Source organism: Strix aluco, chromosome Z, assembly GCF_031877795.1.
Source record: "Strix aluco isolate bStrAlu1 chromosome Z, bStrAlu1.hap1, whole genome shotgun sequence".
Lineage (NCBI taxonomy): Eukaryota > Metazoa > Chordata > Aves > Strigiformes > Strigidae > Strix > Strix aluco.
The window spans coordinates 64271552-64290004 of record NC_133971.1 but is presented as its reverse complement, the minus strand read 5'-3'; the positions used below and the strand labels follow the sequence as shown (position 1 = coordinate 64290004).

At 35.9% G+C, this 18453-nt stretch overlaps 1 protein-coding gene across 1 annotated transcript in view; it reads left to right on the top strand.

Annotated features, from left to right (window-relative positions):
* The window catches only part of FBN2 (fibrillin 2), a 175823-nt gene that overhangs the window by 125183 nt on the left and 32187 nt on the right, over positions 1-18453 (top strand). The window contains exons 32-41 of the mRNA XM_074811874.1: positions 651-773; positions 2115-2237; positions 3904-4029; positions 6659-6781; positions 7156-7278; positions 11885-12046; positions 13092-13160; positions 13795-13920; positions 15003-15128; positions 15655-15807. Of these exons, the coding sequence (XP_074667975.1) occupies positions 651-773; positions 2115-2237; positions 3904-4029; positions 6659-6781; positions 7156-7278; positions 11885-12046; positions 13092-13160; positions 13795-13920; positions 15003-15128; positions 15655-15807 (1254 nt within the window). The remainder of the gene's footprint in view (positions 1-650; positions 774-2114; positions 2238-3903; positions 4030-6658; positions 6782-7155; positions 7279-11884; positions 12047-13091; positions 13161-13794; positions 13921-15002; positions 15129-15654; positions 15808-18453) is intronic.

Below are 18453 nucleotides of genomic sequence, written 5' to 3'. Positions count from 1 at the left end.
AAAGAAAAAAAGTAAAAGAATGAAAAGAGGTGGTGATGTGAAAGGGAAAGCATATGTCATCCTTCAACCCATGCCAGTAAATTTTAAAGAATCGGTGTCAGTCAGTTTCAAACTCTGCAAGTTCCTGTGATAGTTAAGCAGTACCTTGTCTTCTGCAAGCTGGGTCCACTGCATTCAAGAAGCTAAGTTAATCTAAATTTATTCTTCTGGAAGAGTTGACAGAAGTTCTCCTATAATTTGGTCTTTAAGAATTTGTTCTGTAATTACTAAAATCTTGGGACTAACCATTTTTATAACTGAAACATGCCTGTGCACCCAAAGGTCTCATCCCATTTTAAGACATAAAAAGATCAACATTTTTAATATGTCTGGAAGATAGCTTTAATTTCAAACTGAAAAATAATTGTTGGAGAGCAGACTAAATTTGTCATGTTTGCAAACAAGGAACAAAATAAAAATTCAATTGTCACTAGTTTTTATTAACGCATAATACAAAGTAACTTGCTTGACTTACTCTGTAGTCTTGAACATTTGCTTTTTAAAGGACTACAAACCTGCGCAGTGGAAATAAACAACATGTAAAAGGAACATAATTTGTAATATTCCAGTGCTCTTGATGTAAATACTAATAGTTTACATTGTGGTTGTAGATGTGGATGAGTGTGAAATGGGTGCTCACAACTGTGACATGCATGCCTCATGTGTCAATGTACCAGGAAGTTTTAAATGTAGTTGCAGAGAAGGATGGGTTGGAAGTGGCATCAAATGTATTGGTAAGTATATAGAAAACAAACCTTTTATCTTTCTTACTTTTTTTTAATGAAAGCATCTAATGTGACTATGTGATTACTGCATTAGAAACAAAGTGTTATTCTTACATCTGCTGCACTCTGTGGATAGATGGGTATGCAAAATTCTTATGTTTCAGGGATTTGGTTTTCTGAGGAAGGAACTGGTTTCATCTCAAAAACCTGTCTGAATTCTTACTGAATTAACTATGTATTTTACAAATTTTATATACAAGTGCTAGAATGTTGAAAATCTTAAAAATCAGTCAAAAACAAAATGGAAATTTTTTTGTGATTTCCTGACAGTAAGATATTAATTCTGTTAATTAACACCATATTTTGTAAATGTTCTGTAGCATGGCTAGTTTATGGGCCCTAATATAAAGCAGATTGAACTTGAAGTATGGGAAACTTGATTCTACTTTTGTTGAGCTGCTAGAGTAGCATCATGTCCCCTAGCCTTCATTCTTTAGTTTGGTGTGTAAAAGATTGTAATATTTACCTTTTTTCCCAAACATTTTGGGATCTATAGAAGAGGAGCTTCATTTAAGAATCAGGCTTTGTTGGTGTAATATGTAAAAGTACCATACTATGAGATTTTACTGCAGCCCAGATCTTCTAAGCTTTTAAAGCCACATCTGAGAAAAAGCGGAAGGCCCCCATGTCTTTGTTATTATCATTTAATTAAAATTATGTGAGGTTCTACTAAGTAAATAAAAAGTCCCATTTGAAGGAGAAGACTTTTAAAAAGTTTTCCTGGCAACATCCTTATAATTACAATAGCTCCTGGGTGTAGTGTTCTTCCAGGAGACCACTCCGCAGATGAGTGAGAAGGGGCTGTCGGCTACCCCATAGCACTAGGTAGTGTGACTCTTACGTCATGGACCCATATGGCCATTCCCATCAAACATGCCCTTGAGGGGAAGAAAACTCTTTTCTTTTTCCTTTGTTTGTTTTTTTTTTTTTTCATCCAAGTTGACATCCAACTAAATAAGAAAGCTTGCATTAGCTTTTATGGGGTTACATTGTTGTCACATTCTTCTATTGCTTGAGAAGACTCTCCAAATGTATGGCAGTAATGAGTAAGCTGAATTCTATCTGATGGCTTGGGAACATTTTACCCAATCCCATGAATTTTAACTTAAAGGAAGAAATATTAAAATGAAATTACTATAGATTAATCCTGTATCTTCTAAAGAGAACTTCATGTATTTATGGAGACATAAATCATCTTTGCAGTTCTGCCTGTTAGCTTGGCAGTTAATTGTAAACCAAGTATGCTAACTGCTCTGTTACTGCTTGCACTCTTTTCCCCCTGATGTGCAGATCTTGATGAATGCTCCAACGGGACCCACCAGTGCAGCGTGAACGCTCAGTGTGTGAACACACCAGGGTCATACCGCTGTGTCTGTGCGGGGGGATTCACTGGGGATGGATTTGCTTGTTCTGGTAAGAAGTTTCTGTGAAAGCTGACATGTGATCGATTGTTTCTGCTTCATGGAAGCTTTGCAAATTTGGTCTAAGCCTGAAAGGCAAGATAAGAGATGTAAAAGTATCTTTTAAGATCAGGATTCTTCCTATCTGCTGAAGAAATGTGAACAGAGGCAACTGATTGTTCTTTTGATTTCTGTGCCAAATTGGGCTCACTGGGCCCATTTGTTGAATGAAGTTACTGTCTGCTTCTTCCTTCTTCTCATCTTCATGCCAAGTTTTTTTAATGCACATGTGCTGCTTGCAGCAGCAGGCTCTCTAGTCAAGAAGACAAAACATCAGCTCTCTATTACGGTTCCTGTCTTGTAGGCCAGGTCTGTCTCTGGCAGGGAAGGCATCATCTGTTTTCCCCTCACTATGTTAGTTGAGCAGGATTTAATCATTAACATAGGACTTTTTAAACAGAAAAACAAATTACAATTAAAAAATATTGCCTATGATGTCTGCATTTAAATTTTTTGGTAAATGCTCACTATTAATAATGAACATTGTTTAGCATGCAGCAAGTGATTCGAAATAAACTGACGTGTAAAGGTTTATGTGAAATGTAAAGATTTTATATTAAACATTAATAGCCAACTATTGAGTTACTGTGTTTTTTATCAGTTACAGAGTGGAGATGCAACAATTTCTTTCTCTGCTCCTGAGTTCTAACGTGTCCTATATGTAGTCAGCAAATCTGAAGGTTTGAAGGAATGAATCCTGATAATAGTAAAATATCTAGAAACTAATGTGAATGCATTCATTATTAGCTAACTGGCTAATTTAAAATCAAAATCTAATTTACACCTTAACAAGACAGTCTTCTGATTTGTATTGTAAGGTTTTTTTATGACAGAATAAGGATCTTCAAATATTTGCCTATGTTTCAAGTTTGTGATTAATGAACAAGAACTTTCATCTCTATTATTAACACACACCGTTTGCAGATCTGTTTTTTAAAAATCAGGTGAGATACTAGGGACTGACTAAAATGAAGAAAGTATATCGAAAATTTCTTTGGACAATCATAAGCATATCTGACAAAATTATGAGTTCTTATGATGACTGCAATGGTGAACGCCTTGCTTTGTCATTCTGCTCTTTTATGGCTGTTAAAATAAAAAAAAATAATTTGGGGGGCATACTAGAAGAATCCCCAGTAGTGTGCAAGTGGTAGTTGTAATGTTCATAATCCTCAAAGAGTATTTCCTAAAATACATATGAAAATAATTTTCTACGTGTGATTCACTTAAGAAAATTTGCCTTTTGAATGTATTGTATGTCAAAGTAACATAGCAATATATACCAGGAGGACAAAGTTTTAACTTTGTAAGCAAAATATCCAACTTATTTGTCAAAGCTAATAGTACTGAATCTGAAAACTGTGCATTATTTAAAAAAAATTAAATCTGTTAATGAAAGACAAGGAGTAAGGAATCCTGGCAAGATAAAAGGACTAATTTTGGAAATGACATTATGTTTGCTTTTCTGCAGTCTTTCAGTTTACTTCATCTTCAGGTGTCAATTTTTTGCTTAATATTAACAATACTCAACAGCACTATTATTTTGAACATCAGGATAATATTATGTGTATTTTGCTAGTGAAACATGTAGTTTCAAAGAAATTTGCTGTCTTCCACAGATGTTGATGAATGTGCAGAAAATATTAATCTGTGTGAAAATGGACAGTGTTTGAATGTCCCTGGTGCCTACCGTTGTGAGTGTGAGATGGGATTCACTCCCGCCTTGGACAGCAAGTCGTGCCAAGGTAAGCCACTGGTACTTCAAGTTCATTTTCTGAGTTTGGATTGGCTTCTATAAAGCAAACAATAAGAAGTGCTGGAAGGACCTCAACCTGGAAGCAGAATATTCATCACATGCTTCACATATAAGTAATTTCTTCAGGCATTTTGCAGTGTGAATTTTGTTGAAGGTAGCTTTGATCTTTTTATGAAGTTTTCTTGTCCAGAAATCCCAGAGCAGGGGTTTGGCACAGTAATTTTGGTTTTTTTTAAATATTTCCTTTTTGTCATAGTGAGTAGTGTGTGGAAAATCCTGTATTCGTCACTGGTTTATTTAGTATCTTTACATAGGAGACACAAATTGCATTAAGTGACCTCATTGTAAAATAAATGCTTTCAGGAATATTGAAGTAGGCAAATCACTGCTATATATGGCACATTTGTAACACATTTCTTATCATCACCCTTTCACCCTCAATATTGTAGCAGATCATCTGAAGTACAAAAGAAATTACTATCTTTCTAGTCCAATTCAGCTTCTATTCCCTATTATGTTCTTAATTTTTTTTGTTTAATTTAAGAGCGCCATATATTAGATAAAGTCTTTTTAGCTGGTGCTCCAAATCTTTTTAATTTATTTCATCTTTAATGGTGGAAACCTCATAACATCTTAGGAAATCAAAATTCTTGATGAGACATTAAAAACAGATTCCAAGATGCAGTATCTAAAATTCAGTCCATAACTTAGCCTGTTCAAACATTCAGGTGTACATGTATGAATCAGACTTACAGCTGTAGAAAAATTGCAGGTGCTTCTGATAATACTTACTAAGTATTAACAATCATCTTTACTGAATTTCTCAGTGCAGCTCAGTTACTTTGTCATATTATAGTCATGTCAGTGTTCTAATAAAAATCCCCAAATAGGTATCAGCCAATCATTGTCTTGAAAAACAATATGATTCTAATTCTTGGGACAGCAGGTTACCAACATTTGGCTTTTCAGTTGGTCCACAACAATGCTCTGGAAAATAAATTGAAGAATTTTGAAACAATGCTTGGTATTATTATATTACTGTGATTCCAACAGAGGTCTGAAAGCATTCCATAGATTAAATTGTGCTGTTGGAGAACCAAAAGATCTGGGTACTGAATACTTAAAAAAAGTTTTTTGTTGTTTTCTTTTAAACTTGATATATTAATTTTTCCGATGATAACGTGACTCCTTGGCTGATTTCTGCAATCAATGGACAAAACCCAAAGCACGGATTTAGTACAATAATTGTAATACAAATAATTCATCCAATTTCTTCAGAAAACCCTTGAGATGTCAGTACATTAGCTTCTCAATGATGCAGTCTTTTCCATAACTTTATAAAGCTTCATCTGAACACTAGTTGCATTCACGACCTTATTCGGAGGTTATTCCTTGGCTGTACTCCAAGGCATTTAGAAACCTTCCTTTAATTTCCAGTTGAAATTTAGTCAGGACTGTTGGATATTAGGCATTTATCTTAAATTTAATTTTCCCTTAAAAATTTCTCTCCCCCTCAAAAATTACCCCTTCTTATATGTTCCTATAAAGAGGCATTATAACGCTTCTCAAGTTTTGTCTAAGGCAAGCAAGCCAAGTTCGAAATAGATATTTCATTACTCTAATCATTTTAATATCCCTTTTTTATACTTCATGCAGTTCTAGTTCATCACTCTTGAAGAGAGCACTGCACACAGAATTTCAAATGAAGATTTAGCTGTGCATTGTAGAATGGTATTAATACTTCCCACTTCCCCATCTCTGCTAAAAATAGCTCAGTAGTACATGCTAGAGTTTCATTAGCCTTCTGCACAGCTGCTTTATTTTGGCAACTTAGAAGTCTTGCTGTCAGACAGTACGTGCAGGGGTTTTTTTTCCCTCTTACCTTACTTATCTTCAGCTCAGAAGTCCTTTATAGTTTGTGTCTAAACCTTGCACTCTGTGCTGTTAATATTTAACTTCTTTTCTAGCACTAAGTTAACAAAGTCACCTAATTTCATCTTGAATTTACATGAGCAGTCCTTTATACGCATTTTAGATCACCTATATGTAGTTTCTATGTAACTGGTTTAACATGGGTTTGAGAAACTCATAGATAATTCTTACTTCCTATATTCCTTGTATTCTTTCTCCAAGGAGATATAAGTAACTGTTGATGCCTACTCCCTCTCTTTCTTCTTACTATACTTTTTTTTTTTTTTCCTGAGAGTGGTATTTTGAAAATCTTACTTGCCGTTAGTAAGAAATGTTGCAGACTGTGAGCTAGGAAATGACTGACACCTTTGTATGGTGTTACACTTCATTCTGTTTAATGCACATTTTGAAAGGAACTTACTGACTTTTTGACTTAGTTTTCATTTTGAGTCCTGAGAAGTCAGTTTTGTGATTTTTTAATTCACACTTCGTAAAACAGGAATAAGTACCAAGCACCTTAATGGAGGATGCCTCACAAATCCCTAGCTATAACATTCTACACAAAACCAAAAGTGATTACTCAGTGTTGCTTTTTAAATTTTTTTTTAAGTTACATGTGTCTTCATTTGCTTTCAGTAGTAAACACACTATTGTAATACTAATACGGTAATGATATGTCACTTTCTGATCTTAATATATTCCTTCAGATATCGATGAATGCTCCTTCCAGAACATATGTGTATTTGGTACCTGTAATAATCTACCAGGAATGTTTCATTGCATCTGTGATGATGGCTATGAACTAGATCGAACCGGGGGAAACTGTACAGGTATATCTTTTCTGTTCAGAAAAATGCCAAGACTTACTTTTTTTTTTAATTGCACCAAGTTAATTTAGATATGAGTTCACAAAACATGCATTGTATTCTCTTAGAACAATGAGTGTGTATTTTTCCCCACTAAACAAGCCAAGTGTAGAATAGCATGCTTTGGAGTAAGAATGGAACTAAAAGAATGGCTTCTTAAATATGCAGCTCTACAAAGGTTATTCCTAAACGTTTGGTAAATTATTAGTAACTCTTTTGTTCAATTTCAGCTAAAATTCCCTTGCATTTGAAATTTTCTTGCCCATTTTGTCTTAAAAAGTAAAATTATTCTTTTGTGTCCAGGGAGCAGATTTATAAACATAACCTTCTTATTTTAGATATCAATGAATGTGCCGATCCCATTAATTGTGTTAATGGTCTTTGTGTAAATACTCCTGGAAGGTATGAGTGTAACTGCCCTCCAGACTTCCAGCTGAATCCTACTGGAGTGGGTTGTGTGGGTAAGTAGAAGCTACCTGAAGTATTACTTTAGAAATCACAGCCAGCATGACTCTTTTGATGTGAATTAGGGTAGCTAGATAGAAAAATCTTACTTCCATATGCTGCATATCCTGTTATATAGGTTTCTGGAGATGGAGTTAATTATTTTAACTGATTAATGGTGTTTATAGTTTCTTTAAAATACACTTTTTTAAAATTTGTTGAAACCTATATTACCTGTATTTTCATTCTCCTGACAGTCAACAGTTCTCATTTAAAAAACTGAATTTTTTAATCCTAGATCTGTCTTGAGACTGATTTATGTGTTTAGCTTAAGTTTAAACTGGAATTAAAACTGGTTGTGGTACCCATTTCACTGGAAACAAAGTAAAAGACATGTTTCACTGTAGTTTAGGTAATTGTCTCTGGCTTACACAGACTTAAAGTGAATTTTCATTACTTTTCCCCCTTGCTACATGATATAGGACTGTTATGTGATTAGAGTATATACTAGGAACCTACAGAAGTTTTGGGGAAGGGTGGGGTTTAGACAGAGGCTAAGGTTCAGCCCACACAGCATTTGGGTGTGATCCTGGGAAAGCCTTCTAACTTTTTATTTGGAAAACAGCCTTTTTGTTTTATTACCTTGGGAAGACTCAAATTCTCCTGAAATGGTAGTTTGGACTCTATTCCTTTTCTATATGTTTACAATAATACTACAGTGTGGTGGCAAATAAATATATTCTAAGCAAATAATTTCTAACGAAATACAGATTTTCTTCAGAACAAATTTTACCTCTCATCTTTTCCATGTTTTTCCATTTTCTGCCTATGAATATTGCTTGTTGCTTCTCTGGATGCTAGAAAGAAGTCCTGTTTGAGACCTTTAGACATCCACAGTCTTGACCAATTTATTCTAAATCTTTAACCTGAGATTTTTAAAGTTGAAGTGTAGCATAATCTATTCCCATTGAATTCGAAACGTATGTTTCTGTCTCCCATAGACTCTTCTGACAATTCCTGCCTTAATACCTTTCTTCTGCAGTTGCAGTCTGACTTTAGCTTTTAGCTTTGCCTCATCTGAAGATTCAGTTGAAGCAATGGAATCTTACCTTTTTGGCTCCCTTTCTGCAGCATATAACTAAGATTCTCATTCTTTCCTACAGCCAGATGCTGTGTATGATTAGCCCCGCAAGTCCAAAGAATTTAAGTGATCTCTGAAGAAGCTTATGAGACTTAATTATCCTACTGCTAGCTGACTTGTGTTTCACTAAAAAGTGGGAGTTTGAGTTGGCACTCTATTTTGGGACCAGTTGTCCCAATGACATTTTTGGCAGGGGTGCCGTGTTTCCTGAAGGAAGCCTCCACAGTGGAAGGGAGACTACTCAAGGGTAAATCTAGCAAATCTAGAGTCCCAAATCATAGAGCAAGCCCTCCATCTCTGAAGAAAAAATGTTGAATAAGAAAGTGGCAGAAAAACTATTTGACCCTTCCTTATTTCTGTCCCAAGGAAATACTACTAGGGCTGTCCCGCTCTCTGGTACAAAGGCTCTTCTCCTTTCCCTTATATAAGAAGCATTTTTAGTTTCTCAACAACTGATTGTACTGAAAAGAGACTCCCAAGACTTAGGCCCCCGAGCAAACATGGGTTTTTTGGTTGGATTCTTTTTTTTTTTTTAGTTTTTTTCAGACAGTGGCAGAATTGAAATCCACTTACCTGTCTGTGGGAGGAGCTGCAAGCCTCAGGTGTACACTTTCCATTTCTCTACAAAATGATTCTATGACAAAGTCCAGAAAACACTCAGTGAACATTCAGCTTTTGTTTTTGACAGGGGCAAGCAAGAGGCTTCTCTGCTTCCCATGAAATATGATGAGAGTAAGATAATAGAAATAAAGCCCTAATCCATGATTGAAATAACACTTCAGTGCCCATTCTTTTCAAAGCCCTTGAAGAGATGGGGCACCATGTGCAACTGAAAATATATTAGTTATACTATTTTATACAATTATAGGCATTGTTAGGTTTTGAACCAACAGTTCTCATTTGTAATATTTCCAGAGGGTTAAATGATTTTGCAGGGGAAGTGGAAACAGAGACAGTTGCCATTCTAATACTAGTTCTGGTTCTAGATTTGGTATGCTTTGGGTATGTCTACTTCACTGACTTAGTCAGTCCAAAGACGGACAAATTGAAGTTCAGTTTGCTTGTGATTCTTTATAGTCTCGGGTCTCCAATTCCAAATTGTGACTTCACTTGCAATGATGTTTGTGTCACAGGCACATGGTAAAACATGACCCAGTTTTCACTCTAAGCTTGCAGTCATTTGGGAAAAAAAAAAACCAAAACACATAGGCTTTCCTTTTTCTCACCAAGAAAGAGGAAAGTTTCTTGCTTCTGGAATGCACAAGTTATGCTGAAAAATGTTCCAGAAACTTCATGTAAAGGACAGCAGGTTCTGGTTCTCTTCAATACCACTCTCTATTGCATACTTGAGAAAAAAAGGTGGAGGAATTTAAATTCTAGTTCCTTTCAGAAGAAACAGAAATATTATGCTTGGCAAAGATGAACATGGTGTCATGTCAAGACAGTTCATGTGAGTAGTAAACTGAAGCTTACTTGGTATTGATATTCTGCTAGAGAATTCCAGGCTCTGCCTTCATTCCAAGGTCTGTCATCTCCTGTTGTTCTTAATGGGCTTGGGCTGAAGCTGTCTTCCAGAATGGCCATTGTCTTTCACTTTTCCCAAGAAGAATGAGGCCAAATCTTTTCTTGGTTTCTCTTAAGAAAGCAGATGTCTCATGCTATCACAGATGGAGAGAAGCATGGAGTTCCTCTGAGAACAGGAGGAGATAGGTATTCTCAGAATAACCATGTTTGGGTTGTTTCAGCTCAAGTCCGCAATGAGAACAAGATGTGCCCTTTTGAAAAAGCAGATCATTTTATATTGTCTTAAAAAAAAAAAAAAAGGACTTCCACTCTAATATATGCTGATCAGTGATCTCAGACAAATCTTGCCCCTAGGGAGATAAAGATATCCTGCTTGAAGTTTCTTTTCATCAGAAGCTCAGAGGTACAGAATACATGTGCATCTGCCACTCAATTCTTAACTGAACATTTTAGCTTTACAACAATGTGCATTTATGGTGAGATACTGAAATTTGTTGTAGAATATATGGGGTCCAGGAACACACTCCTGTTTCTCAATCTCTGCTAAACTACACTCTTTTTAAAACTGTGCAGAAAGTTTCACCCAAACTTGTCTATTACTGCTTAAATTTTAATAAATTTAAATCCTTTGGAAAGCTTGAAGGTTTTCTTTTGATTGATGTTAAAACCCTTTAAAAAAATACTCAGTCTGAAAATTAACTTGAAGTTGTGTTCGTATATTAAACGTATTTAACTAACTTGGGGATCCTGAGAACAAGTAGTACCTAACAATTCAGTTGTCTTCAAGTTTTTTTCATAGATATGTCCCAAACCTCAGGATAATTTAAAAAACCATGTCATATAAAGACATTTGTGAAGCTCTGGAAATTCTGAAAGCATGAACTACCCACATTTATCATACTGTGTTCATTTTACTCCATGTAAATTGCTAAAACTGTAGCATTTGGCACTTTCTGAAGCAGTAAATTAAAAATGTGATATTTCTTGGTAAAATATGCATTTGGGAAATCATTCAAAAATGAATGTATAAGGTTTTTAGTCATACCATTAACAAATAGTAAAAATGGAAAAAGATACTGCGGCCTTTATACAACGAATTTATGAAAAAATTTTGAATGGGTTTCTGTGCTTCTTTAGGGGCAACCTTTGATAGCAAGTTAATTCACAGAGATGATCTTTAGAATTATAGTGCTACTTTTGAGGAAATTAATGTTCATCTTATTTTGCTGTAATAAATATTATAGTAATTGACTATCCTCTCGTTCCTTATGTTTATGACTCACTGCTAGTTACTTTTCATTTATAAAGAACAAGGAGAGAATATGTGCAGAAGTAAGAAAACTCATAGCTTTACTTCTTTTAAATTCCTTGTTCATTCTACTGATGCCAGCAATTGTCTAAATCATTAAGTTACAGTTTGAGTGAACTAACAAACTAATTTTCCTCAAACTTACTGCACATTTAGATTATTTGTTTCAATATTAATAATTTTTGGATAATTTCTTTGCCAGTAAAAGATTTCTTCCATTGACATGACTTCGTTCTGTGATTCCACAGAAAAATATAAAAATTATTCTAATTCCATGGGAAACAGTCATAGCCTAGTCATGATCAGAATATGGAGAAGAAATACTAACAGCAAACTGCAGCAAGGTTTCTGGTATTTTCTGGAGTGAAAGACGGAATAGTGTATGTGCTACATTAGAGTATACTGTGACTTTGGAAGACATACAGACATTTTAAACTCATGTCTGGGTACTTAGCCACCCATTTTCCCTGCTGTTTCTCTCAACATCAGTAACTGTCAGTGTACATGAGTAGTTGAGCTTGCCAATGACTTCAAAAGCATAATGTTATCTGATTTCCTGCTTCTAGCTATGAAATTTTAAAATTAATGCCTGTTCTTCCTTTGTCTGGCTCATTGTGTGCAGCTGTAGTCATATGTGTTTTATGTGTAGATAACCGTGTTGGCAATTGCTACCTGAAGTATGGACCACAAGGGGATGGGAGCCTATCCTGCAACACTGAAATAGGGGTTGGAGTCAGTCGTTCCTCGTGCTGCTGCTCTCTGGGAAAGGCTTGGGGAAACCCCTGTGAGATATGTCCCCCTGTAAACAGCAGTAAGAAAATGTTCTCTTATTCTCCTCCACTCTCTTAGTATAGAAGATGCTAACAAGGGATGGAAAAAGTATTTGAAATCTTTTACTGTATTATTATACATCTATCATTTAAGAAACTGATTTACTTCATGAAGCAGTGTTCTGACACAGTTGTAAAAGAAAATCTCCTTGCCACTGTCAGAGGGGTGAGGCAGAGGTGATACCTGAGTAGCGGAAGACCTGACCTTTAGTCTTCTGTGAATGACTTGGTGCCTATTCTCACAGTAATCAGTGGTGACTTCAGAAGGCACATCCCACTGGACCAGGCCTATGTACTTCGGGTAGTTTGGAGCACTTTATCTTATTTCGCTTTTAATTCTCCCATTAAAAAAATGAAGGTAGTTGTGGATATGCTTATGTGTCTTAAGAATTGAATGGATTGCATGCATCTACTAGGAATTTTTACTCAGCAACTCCATGTTGGTAGGAAAATAAAGAAATTAGTAATGCTTAGAACTCAAATCATGCCCTTTATTTGGAGAGCTACAGTAGTTCTCAAAGGAAAGTGTCGGTAATTGTTGGGTAACTATTTCTAAGTCACTTCTGAGTACTTTCAAAACTGTTACCAATGATACTTAGCAATTTTGTAGAACTTTGAAGTTGTTTGAATGAATAATGCAACAGAAATGTCAAGCATGTTGTTCTTAGTAGTCTTATAATAGCATGGATTCCAATTTTAACACATATCTTTATCGATGGTATACTGACATTTCACATTAAACAATTAGTCAAAATGGAAAATATGTGCCTTTATAAAGGCACAGTACAGAGAAAACAACATTATGCCTGCCTTAAGAGTATCTGAAGTTCTGGTAATGTTTTAAGCAGAACTCTAAATCTTACCTTGATTTTCTACTAGTCTAATACACTTGCTTTATTTACTGTGAATAGGTCAAGAAAAGTAGAACACCAGTGAGTCGTTGAAACCACAAATTAAATTTTATGTTTCTGCTGTTAGCATTTTATTCTTCATATGACTGACATGCTCTCTCTTGTTATACTTTAGCGGAATATAATACTCTCTGTCCAGGGGGAGAAGGATTCAGACCAAATCCCATCACTATTATTTTAGAGGGTGAGTTTATCATGAATGTCTGTGATGGCTGGTAATAAAAAAGTGTCAACTTCGGAGAGGTGTATATAGGAACTATATCTTGCAGATACCGTTACATCTAATGCAAAGCAAAACCATCTGCTAATATAAATTGGACAACATGATGAAAGGTGTACTGTAAAAGAATATTGAAGAAGTCTAGCAAAATTTCAGTAGGAAGATAAGCTGATGCATACCTTTTGTGTGCCTCCGTACTTGAATTGGCCTTTGAAATTGGCCCCTGAAGGATAAGTCATTTATGAAAATTTTAGCTTATCAGTGGAAGGTATAAGTTTCAGGAAATATTCATTGGACAAAGAAACTCTGGTACCAGTGAGCACGCAGGAATGAGGAATTAGGTGCCAAATTCCTGTAAACAGTAATGGAAGTTGAACTCCATGGGCTCATCCAGCTGAAATGTGCTCCTGAAGAGCTCTTTAAGTAGATGAGAATGAGTATCCCATCCATGCTTTCATGGAGTGCAATTTAGAAGCAAAAAAAAAAAATCCACATGACAGTTAAAAGCTACTAGTTGGTAAAATTTCAGGGGATTACTCAAAGCCTCTTGTTTCTTTTCTTTCTGGAATGAAAACGGTGGGTTTTGTTCTCTTTTCAGACATCGATGAATGTCAGGAACTGCCAGGTCTCTGCCAAGGTGGAAATTGCATCAATACTTTTGGCAGCTTCCAGTGTGAATGTCCAAAAGGCTACTACCTCAGTGAAGAGACAAGAATCTGTGAAGGTTGATACCCTTCTCTATCACAGTGCAGTTATTACAAAAAACACTGTCATTTTTAACCTTGTATCCCTAAGTGGATATGGTACCCATACATCATTATCTTTGGCACCAGTGATATGATTAATATAAAATTAATATGCAACACTTGGATGTTCGTTTCTACGTGATCGATCTCAGCTATGTCTATTAGTAAACTAAGGTGGTTATTCGTGATTTCTGGCTTCTCCCTTCAGTATCTTGTATCTCCTGCTAGTTTCACTAGGCTCCATGTATTTTAAATGAGAAAAGGTGTTCTCTTCACAGTATTTCAGAGCAGCAGTTCAATTTACACAACATGAAGTAAAGTTAATACTGGTCTTCCTTTTGTGTTTGAGAGTTTTGGTAAGTGTTAGAACCAAAAATTGTAAATAGACCCAAAAATGTAAAGAATCTTTCATGGTTTCTCCTAGCTTGGAGTGTTGCAAGTCAGCTTCCCCTTCTTCATTCACTTCATGAAAAAACAAATTGTCTCCTTTCAAAACAGAGACTGTGAATCCTGAGACTTTGCTAAGCTTGGATAAAGAAAACTGACCAAACTGGGTTTGAAATTAAAATTGTATGGGCACAAAAGCCTTACACCACAAATACCTTAAAAAGATCCAAAGTTAGAGCAGCAAGACTATGTTATTATTCAGCTTGCCTATTTCTAAATAGAGTACTTGAAAGGTCATTTCTCAGTGAAGTAGTGAACACATTGACAGAAATGAAAATTGACAGTAGCATTCCTGTGAGAAGAAAGTGTGAATGTCTTTTGTGGAGCTGATGGTGCTCCAGTTTCAGTGGTAAATTCAACAACTTTGAATTTATTTAGGTTGTTCTCTTGCACTTCACTGGCTGGCCTTAATACAGGTTAACAATATTACTCTTCACCAGCTGTTACAATAGCTACTTAACCCAAATCTGAGCTGTAGTTTCCAAGCTAGCCTTTACAGGAAACATTTTTGTTACCTTAGCATGGTTTATTATGGTCATATTTCTCAGAAATGTTTGCTAGGACTTGGTCCTCTTTTCCGTTGTTAATTGTAGTGTTTTCACTTGGTCTCTAGATATTGACGAGTGTGTTGTGCATCCTGGTGTCTGTGGTCCTGGCACCTGCTACAATACCTTGGGGAACTACACCTGCATTTGCCCACCTGAATATATGCAGGTGAACGGAGGACATAACTGCATGGGTATGCAAAATGTCATCTTTACTAGAACTCTCTGAATATCAGACAGTTTCAGGGCCAGTTCTAAAGTCTTGTATTGCTTTTTCCTACCTTTAACTCCCAGATAATTATTGTCATGTAGCCAGGAAAGACATCCCAGTGATTGATGTGCAGTGTTCAAGTGCTCTTATTCCTTAACAGAACTCAGAAATCTTTTTTTATTTTCACTAGTCATTTCCAAATGGTAGGATTTACTATACAAATGGATCTGATGAGCATCTACAGCATGTTTCTGATTTCTTGGGAATTTTTCTTTTTCTCCTTTGTGTCTTTGAATGAAAACTGAAAATATGCCAAATTTCAGGTAAATCTAAAACAGAGACTGTAGATTACTTCAATCCTTAAATTATTCTTAAATGCATCCATATATGTGCTTGGGTTGTATTCAGAAGCCAGAATTAATGAACCACTGTCTGTGGTGGTAGGGGGTTGATATTCACTTAAGTTAGTTTGTTGGTTACTTTGTAAGTGATTCTTTTCTCACATTTAGACATGAGGAAAAGCTTTTGCTACAGAGGCTATAATGGAACCTCCTGTGAGAATGAACTGCCCTTCAATGTGACCAAAAAGATGTGTTGTTGCACGTACAATGTTGGGAAAGCCTGGAACAAACCTTGTGAACCATGTCCAACTCCAGGAACAGGTAAAGCCTACTATAATCATGCCATTTTGTTACTTTCTTTGCTTATTTGCTCCTTTGACTTATTAGCTGTTAACATTTCAGCCCCAAAATACCTTTGCTGTACTCCCAAAACAGAGTGACAGTATCCTGCCATCCTGTCACTGACTGGATTAAGTCTTGGTGTGCTAAACAAGAATAGGTATTTCTTCCATATATTTAAGTGGAAGAAGTATCACTCCATATTGAGTGGAAAGATACAGCTTGAATAGTTAGAAGGCACCAATCATTCCCCCTGGATGAAAAAAAAATTCAGGAAGAACATACATATTTTCCCTCTCAGCTGCCCCTGAAGGCAAGGGCAAAGGAGCAAACTACTGTCAGATGTCACTGAGATGAATAAAAAGGCCTGGAAAGTACAGACTGACCTTCCCATCTGCAGCAAAAGTATGTCAGCCCTGTAGCTAAAAGGATGTTTGTAAGACAGGTATCTGTAGGTAGATCTAATTATTTAGACCTTTATTTTTGTTGGTGGGGCTGTATATATATATTGTTTTATCCTTTCTTTCTAACAATACCAAGGCTTTCAGAGGTGTATGGACATAGAATTACTTTCAATTATTTAGATTTATGTCCGAAATCTATGTTTGTGTAGGTAAGACCCACCAGCGTGGCGCAGTAGACATAAACAAGTTTTCTGAATGCTTGATTACAGAACTCCTGTCCTAAAGCTGTCAATTTGAGGTTTCTGGAAGAGCAGTCATCGGGCAATAATACTGGGTTTGAAGATACTGGCTGACAAGAGATGCCTGGTCTGTCTTCCAGGATAATTATTTTAGGATAGTATAATTTAGTTACTGCATAGTTGGGGATACATTTATCCTGGCAGTCCTAATCTGTCAGACCAAAAAGATCGGGTTTCCTTACTGAATGTATTGCCTTTCTAGATTTTTCACTTGTGTCTCACATCTGAGTGTGATCCTCTCGGCTGCTTTTACATTTTCTGTATTGAGGGTGATGAACTTGCAAAATCTCAATAAGTTGGGCATTGTAAAGGAAAGTAAAAATTCCCTTCTATAAAGGAGGTGAAAATAATAAGGTTCAGTTCTTTATCAGTTAGTCTTTATGGATTTCCTTGCCTGGAGCAAAACACCCTTGAAACCTCAATTCAGAAAAATAATTGATGGGAGAATCACCAACTTGGAAACCGGGCAGTAACACCTGGCCTTCATTAAAAGATTCTTATATTTGCAAAAAAGAGCGAGTTTGCCTATGTAAAACTAAAAAACTCAGGTGCCCATTCAGTACAAAGACGTTTTATTGTTTAATTGACTTTGCCCCAAGTTTACTGCCACTAAATCCATACCTCTGGTGCTGCATCATTTGTGGTGTTAGTGTAAGTAACGTATTACTTTTGTTTGAAGTGGTTCATCCTGATCACATAAGGGAAATGGATAATTTAGGAAAGACTTCCTCACACAAGCAGTAAAGAGGAGGAAAATGGGACTGAAAAGAAAAAAACAGCCTTTTCCTTTTCTTTCTTAAGTAGGAGGATGGAGAATGAAGGATTGTTCCTAGCGGTGAGGAATGGGAGATGGAAATAAGCCTGAGAGAGGAAATACATGTTTGCTATCACAGAGAGCTCATAAAATTCCTTCCCATAGTCATTTATCTCAGTGCCATAAAATCGCCATCATGATGACGACATGATGAGAAAAGTACAGGAAGGTACTAGCAGGGATTCATGCAATTAATAATCTTGGATACAGGAAAGAATTCTCCTTTTAAATTCATAAGAGTGAAGTTCTCAAAAACTTCTACAGCTTTTAAAGATCTGTTAAGACAACTCCACTTAGTCTGCAAGCAGTTACAGGGTTAAAATATTTCCTGAAATATTTCAATATTGCCTTGTTAGCTCTTCTAAATGCCTTTACTGTATTTGGAGACATGGTTGAACCTTTTTCACCATGAAAAGAGATTGCATGAGGGATCAAACATAATTTCCAAGTGGAAATGGTTGAATAGCTGCACTTGTATGATATAATCAGTTGTTCTGAAGTCTGGGGGCGGGGCTACACATCACAGACGGGGGTTATGATACACTGACCTTAACCAGCTTGCTAGACTGAGCCCAGTATCTCATTAAGAGCATTATTCTGCTCTGATGAGAATTGTATTGTTCTCTAAATGAACTTAACATGCCAATGCATTTGCATTTTTTTTCCTTTGTGAACAGTTCTTCCTTCCTTTTCATATATTTATGCTTAACAATTTATCTCTGATGACTTTAGGTAGTAAAGACTGTATTGCTTGGTTTTACACATTACAGATCATAACCATTACCATGTACACTTTAATCAGAAATAATCATTCTTGTTTGGTTGGTTTTTCACACAAAGAAGTCTAAAAAAGCTACTTCACTGCTAAAACGTAATCAAGTATTTACAGAACTCCTTCATGGTTCGATCATTTCAAGAGTCCTTGACCTTAGAGAGTTTTTTTCCTGTTATGTGATAGATCTTATTGTCCTAGAAAAATAATACAGTGATAAGTATATGGGGTTTTGAAATATTTTTTAAGTCATTGATGCACAGGCAAGCTTTCAGAAAGTAAATCTCTGGTGTGTTTGTGTATGGATAATTTGGCACTGTGTATAAAGGCATTATCATA